This window comes from Octodon degus, unplaced genomic scaffold (genome assembly GCF_000260255.1).
Source record: "Octodon degus isolate 3935 unplaced genomic scaffold, OctDeg1.0 scaffold00093, whole genome shotgun sequence".
Classification (NCBI taxonomy): Eukaryota; Metazoa; Chordata; class Mammalia; order Rodentia; family Octodontidae; genus Octodon; species Octodon degus.
In genome coordinates, this window is record NW_004524669.1 from 8,690,233 (window position 1) to 8,699,477 (window position 9,245).

Genomic DNA, 9,245 nt, shown 5'->3' on the forward strand with positions numbered 1-9,245 from the left:
ATCCATCCATCCATCCATCCATTCATCCATCCACCCATCCATCCACCCACCCCTCACCTGCCCATCTATCCACCTGCACATTCATCCATTCATCCATCCATCCATCCACCCATCCATCCACCCACCCCTCACCTGCCCATCTATCCATACGCCCAGCTGCACATCCATTCATGCATCCGCCAGTGCATTCATGCATCCAAGCATCCATCCATCACCTGCCCATCCACTCACCTGCCCTTCCATCCATACATCCGTTCATAGCAAGGGGCATGGGGACACTTACATAGATGATGAATGTGCATATATTCCCATCCTAATTATGGTGCTGGTTTTGTAGGTGTATTATGTTAAACCTGATCAAATCATTCATTTACACACTGGAAGTTTATTGTATATTAATTATAACTTAGTAAAAGCAGTCTTAAACATCTCAAATTTGAGCTTTTAGATAATAGTATGGCCTACATTTTCCAGGTGAGTCAGGAAGTGTTTTCCTGCAGCAACATAAAGTGATAGTCATGGTCTACAGTGCCTGCATGATATTCCAGAATATTTTTGGCTCTGAGACATTTAAAATTCATCATAGAGCTAAATTCAGGGCAAAATCACAGCAATGGTATAAAAGATCAGTGGTTGCCAGAGAACTGGGGAGGAGGGGGAGCGACTGAAGCACACGGCGTATTTCAGGGCCGTGAATCTGCTCTGCGTGATACTGTAATGGTGGGTACTTGTTTATCAAAACCCAGACGACTTTATGGCATACAGAGTTAACTTTATTTTATTTTTTCAGAACTGGGAATTGAACTCAGGCCCTTGAGCTTGCCAGGGAAGCGCTTATTCTACTGAGCCGCCTCCCCGGCCCCTCAGAGTTAACTTTAGAGTGTGCGAATTAAAACATATTGAGGTTGGGGGATTCTAAGATGAATACAGAATGTAACAGAAGGATCTACCTGTCAACTTTTTTCCTGTTATAAATTCAGGAAACATTCATAGGGGCGCTTGTCTGGCAAGCGCAAGGGCCTGAGTTCAATCCCTGGTTCCACAAAAAACAAAACAAAACAACAAAACATTCATGGGGCAGTGGAGAAGATGAAGGGGCACCTCAAGGGGCAGTGGAGAAGATGAAGCAAGAAGGAAGGGGATGATAAGGCCCCCTGCCTGTGCCACGCCCAGGAGCCTCTGGTTTTTCCATTGCACATGACTTGGGCCGGGGACATAGCTCAGTGGTGCAGCACCTGCCTGGTGAGTTGCAAGGTCATGAGTTCAGTTCCCAGTTAAAGGAGAAAAAAAAAGAATCCAGCCATTACGCATGACTCGGGTTTCTCCAACAAGCAGCATTTCCTCCTGATGAAAAGTGGCTATGTCTTTGTGGAGGACAGAGTGGGCTTGGGGCTGGAAGGACCCCGGGACCACACTGCAGCTCTGCCACCCTCTCTCCAGCTGGTGGGCCTGTGGGCACTTTTATCCTGTCCAGGTCTCATTGTCCTGGTGCATACCACAGAGTGACAGGAGCGGCAGCCTCCAACGACGTGAAGGCTTTAGTGAGGCGGAATCTCTGCAGAAATGCTACAAAAGGGGCACCCTACTACTCAGAGACTTCACTGGCCCAGCCACACTTCCACCCCTGCATCCTCCCCTGCACCCACACACCATGCCTTCATCCCTGCATCCGTCCATGCACCCCTGCATCCCTGCACCGGTCCTGTATCCACCCACCCATCCACCGCTGCATCCACACATCCGTCGCTGCATCCACTCATCCACCCACCCATCTTTCAGAAGCAAAGTATGGAGTGCATCTACTGTGAGAGTAGCGAGAGTGGTGAACACAGTGGTCAGCATGGAATGTGACACCTGACATGTGTCTTGAGGGAAAGAGGGTACCTGCTGCGCAGTGACTGAATTTCTGAAGAGCAGCTGCCATCCTGGGAGCGCTGCGTGCAGGGCGCCCCCGCGGGCCTCCCTGGGCCCACCTCCCTGCTGAGACCCGGCCCAGTCCAGGAGCCCAGCCTGCTGGCTTGGCCTCTCCAAGCCTCCCACTCGCGAGCGCCCTGCTCTGCGCGTTCGCCTACTCGCCGCTGCAATGGTGCTGAGGCTGCCACCTGGCCTTTCAATCTGCGCAGCTCAGGAGGTGATGTGAGCCTGCCCTGCCCACCGCAGGCCTCCGAAGGTGACTCGCTTGGTGTCTCAGGGAACATCTGGGAGGAGGGCGGGCTGGCAGGTGCTCCTGTGGGGCCCAGGTCAGAGTCTCGCTGCTCTGCCCTGTGGTGCTGCAGCTGCGTCTCCTTGGGGCTCCCTGAGGGCTGGGTGTTCCCCCATCTTCCCCCTAGTTAGGTCCAGCTGGCTGGCACCTTGGGTGGGCAGTGGGGCTGGGGCTGTGGCCACGGTGTGGGTCCTGCGCCCACCTCACATCCTGCCCCAGAGGGACTCTGGCCCAGCTGGTGAGATGAGCGTTCAGTGACTTAGTTTCCCATTCTATAATATGGATGAGTAATGAAACAGAGATGGGGCTTGTGTCACAGGGCCTGAGGCCACATGTTTGCCTGGTACATTGCGGGAAGGGGCACAGTGAGGGGTGTGAGGAGCGGGCTCTCAGGGCCTCAGCATGGGGGAAAGATGCTCCCCACCGAGCAGGCCCGTGACTGACCTGCATCCCTGAGGAGGGTGGGCCACACAGAGTCAGAGTTCTCTGGGGAAGATGAGACAATACAGTGCGCATGTGTGTGTGTGCGAGTGCACGTGTGTGCGCGCGTGTGCGCGTGTGTGTGCATGTGCATGTGTGTGTGTGCGTGTGTGAGGAACTGGCTCTGGAAATGACGGGTCTGTGTCTGAGGCTGCAGGCTCAGGAGTGGTGCCTGGAGGTGAAATGCCCCCTTTTCCCTTCAGGCTGTCAGCTGAGTGGGTGAGGCCCTGCACACGGCCTGGGCCTCTGCTTGGAGCAGCTTTGTGGCAGCCACACAGGACTGGTGTCCAACCAGAAGCTGCGCACACGCCCAGCTAAGTGGGTCTGCACTTAGCGTCACTTGGGACAACCGAGCAAGGGGGCTGGGCATGTTCCCTGGCAGGGTGGGGTCCATTTCCTTCTGTCTCTTGCTGGCCTCCCCCACCCTGTTTCCTGGTGAGTCAGTTTGTGGGCACAGAGTGGGGCCATCCCAGAAGCTGTGACGTCTGTGCTGCCTCCTCCCTGCGGTCACAGCCGTAAAATCGGAGCAGTTCCCCGGAATGTGTCTTGTCCAGGAAACACTGCGGGTGTGGGGTCCACCTGGTATAGGCCCAGCAGTCAGCCCCTGGCCCAGCAGCGCCCACCTGTGTTGGGCGGGGCAGCATCTCCACCCGGCTGCACATCCTTGTCACCAAGTGGGTACCGCCCAGCAGTTCTCAAGGTGCCCAAGCGCCTTCCCCTTGCCCTGGGTCCTGGTGGAGCAGTTGCAGGGTGCTGGGGGTCCCCTAGGCTGGGGAGGGGACCAGACACCAAGAGGGTGGACAGGAGGAAAGGCCACATCCTTGTGCCTGTTAGTCCTTGCACTCTGGTGGGCCTGGATCCCTGCTGCAGCCCCATGCTGACATCTTCCAGCTTGTCCTCATCCTGCAGCCAAGCACTGTTCCCCATGCAGGCCTGACCTGTGGACCACCCTGAGGGCTGGGGTCCGGTCCTCACTGCCTGCTGTGAGTTGGGCTGCTGCATCACAGCTACAGAAGCCTGGAGATCCTGGGAGGGGCAGAGAGGGCAGTGGGTGCCCCCCTCTTCTGGCAGTGGTCACCACCACTGCCCCGAAAAGAGAGGACACAGGGTTGGCCTTCTCCATCAGAGAGGACCCATCGCTGATGCAGGGGATGCAGACCCAGAATGCACCCCTCTTTCTAGGCCCAGGAGACCTCTCCTTCCCTGCCTAGGGAGGGCCCACCCCTCAGCTTGGCACAGGTGGTTGCGGTGAGCGTCCTGCCCCTCACCAGGATGAGGATAAGGAGCCTGCATGGAAAATCACCACCTGGCAGGCCTGGATTTGGCCAGGGCTCAGGGCCAGCACGGGAGGCCCACCTGGCCAGGGGCACAATGGTGCCCTCGGCTCGGCTGGCTCTGGTTCCCTAATCCCTGCTTCCCTGGCATAGCCTGCACAGTTCCTTTGCCCCATGTGCCCCGGCTGCTGGTCACAGGGCCCTGTTGCTCCTCGCTGGCTCTGACTGGCTGGGTGCAGGGGTCCTGAGGCTCCCATGGCCTGACAGCGCCCTTGTGAGGAGCTCTGCCAGGCCAGCAGGGCATAAGGGGAGCCTCCCTGCCCAACGGGCGATCCCCTCGTGACCCCAGGGGCCAGTCTTCACTGCACGGCACCTGAAGTTAGAAACTAAACCCAGGATTCACCTGTTTTCAGGAAAAGGGAAGTGTAGAGTGGGCTGGACCCTGGGCCTTGGTTTACCCCTGGCTGCAGGCAGGCACCTGTCTGTGCCCCTCCACCCCTGAGGGGACCTTAGTAGGCCAGACTTGGGGGCTCTGCACCATGACTCCTCATGATGTGGTAGCAGCAGGCTTTGAGGCTCCCCAGAGACCCCTCTCCGGCCCAGCCCTCTCCCCTCATCCCCCTGTGTGCAGGGGACCTGGTTCCCATAAGTGTCCAGGGCTGGGCGGTGCTCCCCAACTTCTAATTACATGTAATTCCGGAGACTGGCTTAGCCTTGGAAAAGGCTGGGATTAGGCAGTGGACAGTGGGGGGGTCTGAGGTGCCTGGTGAGCTCCCAGGACCCTAGTCCTCAGCCATGTGGCCACCACACCCTGCCCTTGAGGCTGCTCCTCACTGTGATGGTTGGGTGGGCTTGGCTCCTGGGTGGCCTGGCTGTCTCAGCCCATTCTGCCTAGGAGCAGTAGTCTGGGAAGGCGAGGCTGGGGGGCGAGCCTGGGCAGAGAACCCGAGCCTAGAAGCCTGAGCTCTTCTGGGGCATGGGCCTGGGGTGTGGGAGACAGGGAGGGATGCAGAGACTGCCAGGATGCGATGCTGAGCGGGACCCCCATCCTGCTTGCCTGGGGTCTGGTCCCGCAAGGTCCACCTTGGGCATGTGCTGGCATTGGGCACGGGGTGGCTGCATCCTGAGGAAGCCGGTTTACCTGGAGAGCCATAAAGAGATAAATCGAGATAAGGTAAATCAATATTGCCCGGTGGCGGCCACGCTCTCCTGCAGCTGTTGGCATGATAATCCGGTGGATGCCCCACCTACCTCCCCCTCTCTCCTTCCACCCGCCCAGCACCCACCGGGCATAAAAGTCCCTGACCCCTGGCCTGGGTGCTCTCCGACTCAGCCTTCTGAGCCATCATGGGGCTGCCACTAGCCCGCCTGGTGGCCGCCTGCCTGGCCCTGGCCTCGGCCTGGGGCTTGGAGGTGCAGAGAGGTGAGAGGGCAGATGGGCAGGGAAGGGCTCGCATTCGGGAGGAGGCTGTGTGGTCCTGGGTGCAGGGCGGTCCATGCCTGGCCTTTGGGGCCTCATCTACATGGGGTCTTAGGTGGCTCCGCTGTGCAGGGGTCTTGGGGCCCAGCCACCTCTGGAAGTGTCCTGGCGAAGGTGGGCAGCCACACAGCTGAGGAGGCCATGCCCTGGGGTGTGGGGCAGCACAGGGCACCCAGAGGGGGTCCCAGATGTCAGGGATTATGGAGGGTGAGGGGATTTTGGGGCCCACTCTGGAAGTGGGCTGTGTCTACTGGGGGCAGGGGGTGGCTTCAGTCACAGGGCACTGGCCAACCTGTCGGCTAGGGTGGCCTAAAGCCATAGGGGCCTTGTGTATGTATGGGCTACACCTCCTGGAGGGGTGTCCAGGGTGTTCTGTGGCTGCGGAGGACTCCTCTGAGGGGCTGCGAGGGGCTGCATGGGCACCGGGGCTCACTCTGCCCCTGCACCCCCCAGTGGGCCAATCCCGAAGCCACAGCCACAACGTCTGCAGCACCTGGGGCAATTTCCACTATAAGACCTTCGACGGTGACATCTTCCGCTTCCCTGGCCTTTGTGACTACAACTTCGCCTCCGACTGCCGTGACTCCTACAAGGAGTTTGCTGTGCACCTGAAGCGGAGCCCCGGCCAGGACGGCAGCCACCCCCAGGTGGAGTCTGTGCTGCTGACCGTCAAGGACGACACCATCTACCTCACCCGGCAGCTGGTTGTGGTGAACGGGGCCATGTGAGTGGGCAGGCGCGTCCCCGCATGTGCCCCAGCAACTGGGGGCACTGCTGGTCTTTGGGGCGGACAGGCGCTAGGGCAGCATGCAGGTGCCCAGCAGCCCCTGTAGCCCCTTCTGCCACGGCATGTGGCTAGGAAGGAGAGACTTGCAGTTCCAGTGGGGATCAGGGTTCATTCAACAAAGGCAGATGAGTCCCACCAGAGCCCTCCTCGAGCCCTCCTCCCATGAGTGAGGGGTTCCCTGTGGCCTGGCCCCTCAGGCCTGCCAGGGGTCTGGGATGGGGTGCCTGGTGGCTGTGGCGCAGTTCCCCAGGCTCAAGTTACAGAAGTGGGCCAGCTATTGTCCCCATATTGTCTCCAGAACAATGCGGCCCTCTTGAATGTATTCCTGTCCAGCGGGTTCCCTGCCCTCTGGATTTGCCCTTTTCCTGTTCAGGGGCTTCTGTTTCCCACCAGGCCACATCTCAGGGTAGATGGGTGGTGGCTGAGGGCAGATGGGGGGGAAGGGCATGGGGGTGTATGAAGTGGGCACCTGGGCCCTGGGGGAGGGGCCTGGAGGTCGCTGCAGCCTCAGGATGGCCAGGAGAGAACGCCTTGAGGGCTGGGTGCTGTGGCATGCCCCAAAGGAGCCGGCCAGCCCCGGACAGTGTCCCAGCCCAGCCAGTCTGTCTGTGGCTCCCGGGGCCAGCCCCACCCCAGAAAGCATGGCCTCTGCACCCTGGGCAGCGGCTGGAGGGCACACCATGGCCCTGGCTGATGGTGACCATGGACGCCCCACTCGCAGGGTCAGCACCCCGCACTACAGCGCAGGGCTGCTCATCGTGAAGAGTGACGCCTACACCAAGATCTACTCCCGAGCTGGCCTCTCGCTCATGTGGAACCGCGAGGACGCACTCATGGTAGGCATGGCGGGTGGGGCTGCAAGGGCCCTCGCTGGGGATGGAGAAGGCTGCAGGCGAGTGTGCCCAGCCCACGGAGACCTTCATGTGTAGGGACCCCTAGGGCTGGACCCTGCTCTCCTCCCCACCTGTCCCATTTGGAGCTGGCCCGGACTCGGGGCTCCGGTGGCTCTCCTGACCCGTGGTCCCTTCCTCCCATTCCCACAGCTGGAGCTGGACAGCAGGTTCCACAACCATACCTGCGGGCTGTGTGGTGACTACAATGGGCTACAGACCTACTCGGAATTCCTGTCTGAAGGTGGGCACAGGCCTGTGAGGGTGGTGGCCGGTGGGGAGGACCGCGGCAGTGGCTGACCACTGAGCTCTGTGGCCAGGAATCAGCTTCAGTGCCATCGAGTTTGGGAACATGCAGAAGATCAACAAGCCCGAGGAGGAGTGTGAGGACCCCGAGGAGGCGGGCCTGCCTGAGTCCTGCTCCCAGCACGTGAGTCACGGGCAGGCCCATCTCCAGGGTCTCGAGGTCCCTGAGTCTGCCGGCCTTGGTCGGAGAGTCTCGTGCCCATGGGAGGGAAAGGGGCACGAGCAGACACCTACCCACGTCCCTCCCCAGCGCGCTGAGTGTGAGAGGCTGCTGACGGCTGAGGCCTTCGAGGACTGCCAGGCCCGTGTGCCGCTGGAGCTGTACGTGGAAGCCTGCATGCACGACCGCTGCCAGTGCCTGCAGGCCGATGGCTGTGTCTGCAGCACCATCGCTGAGTTCTCCCGTCAGTGCTCCCACGCAGGTGGCCGGCCTGGAAACTGGAGAACAGCGTCTTTCTGTGGTGAGTGCCGGGGCCGTGCCGGGGCCCGGGAGCCCTTGCTTGCCCGCTCGCCAGCTCACAGCTGCCTCTCCTCCCAGCCAAGAGCTGCCCTGGCAACATGGTGTACTTGGAGAGTGGCTCACCCTGCATGGACACCTGCTCCCACCTGGAGGTCAGCAACCTGTGTGAAGAGCACCACATGGATGGTTGCTTCTGCCCCGAAGGTGCGTGCTGGACAAACGACCCAGGGATGGTGGGCAGCGGGCCACCCCCAGGACTGGAGGTACCTGGCTTGTGGCCCGGCCCCAGGAGCCTGGGGCTCTCTGAGCCACCAGGGTGATGTTGGGTCCGTGGCCTTGCCAGGCACTGTGTACGACGACATCACGGGCAGTGGCTGTGTCCCTGTCAGCCAGTGCTACTGCAAGCTCCATGGCCACCTGCATGCCCCGGGCCAGGAGGTGACCAACGATTGTGAGCAGTGGTGAGTGCCGGTGCCCGGGGCTCAAGCTGGGCAGTCCCGGGGTCGGGGCCGTGCGGTGAGCCCTGACCCTGTGCCCCACTGCCTGGCAGTGTCTGCAACGCTGGCCGCTGGGTGTGCAAGGACCTGTCATGCCCTGGGACCTGTTCCCTGGAGGGCGGCTCCCACATCACCACCTTTGATGGGAAGAAGTTCACCTTCCACGGGGACTGCGACTACGTCCTTGCCAAGGTGGTGGCCGGGCAGCGGGCTGCTGTGTGTACTGCCCCCGGGTGGTGGGCGGCCTGGCCCTGAAGAGGGCGCTCGTGTGCTCATGGGTGGAGAGTGATCCCTCCTGCGTTGCTGCTGGGGAGGTTCTGCTGTAGCATCCCCTCACTCTCCACAGGGTGACCACAATGACTCCTATGCCCTGCTGGGCGAGCTGGCCCCCTGCGGCACCACGGACAAGCAGACCTGCCTGAAGACAGTACAGCTGCTGACCGACAGCCGGAAGAACGTGAGTGCCCCTCATGCGCCAGCCCCTTTAGCTGCTGCCTGCTCCTGACCTTGGCTCCTCCTGCAGGTGGTGGCCTTCAAGTCGGACGGCAGCGTGCTGCTCAATGAGCTGCAGGTGACCCTGCCCCACGTGGCTGGTAAGAGCCTGGATGGCCCTGAGTTTTCTGGGGTTGGGACCAGGCAATGGGGTGGTGCCTCTGTGGGGGCAGGTGGGGGCTTCAGTGCCATCTGCCTCACCACATCCCACCCTACAGCCAGCTTCTCCATCTTCCGGCCATCCTCCTACCACATTGTGGTGAACACGGTCCTCGGGCTGCAGTTGCAGGTTCAGCTGGTGCCTGTCATGCAGCTCTTCGTGACGTTGGACCCATCGGCCCAGGGGCAGGTGCAGGGTGAGTGGCTCCCCGGCAAG

At 60.8% G+C, this 9,245-nt stretch overlaps 1 protein-coding gene across 1 annotated transcript in view; it reads left to right on the forward strand.

Moving 5' to 3' along the window:
• Positions 1–5,304: 5,304 nt before the first annotated feature.
• The window catches only part of Muc2 (mucin 2, oligomeric mucus/gel-forming), a 26,429-nt gene continuing 22,488 nt past the window's right edge, over positions 5,305–9,245 (forward strand). Inside the window, exons 1-12 of the mRNA XM_004638047.2 lie at positions 5,305–5,380; positions 5,891–6,161; positions 6,946–7,060; positions 7,268–7,358; positions 7,435–7,544; positions 7,671–7,881; positions 7,959–8,084; positions 8,224–8,341; positions 8,431–8,569; positions 8,724–8,834; positions 8,901–8,970; positions 9,088–9,225. Coding sequence (XP_004638104.1) covers positions 5,305–5,380; positions 5,891–6,161; positions 6,946–7,060; positions 7,268–7,358; positions 7,435–7,544; positions 7,671–7,881; positions 7,959–8,084; positions 8,224–8,341; positions 8,431–8,569; positions 8,724–8,834; positions 8,901–8,970; positions 9,088–9,225 — 1,576 coding nt within the window. The remainder of the gene's footprint in view (positions 5,381–5,890; positions 6,162–6,945; positions 7,061–7,267; positions 7,359–7,434; positions 7,545–7,670; positions 7,882–7,958; positions 8,085–8,223; positions 8,342–8,430; positions 8,570–8,723; positions 8,835–8,900; positions 8,971–9,087; positions 9,226–9,245) is intronic.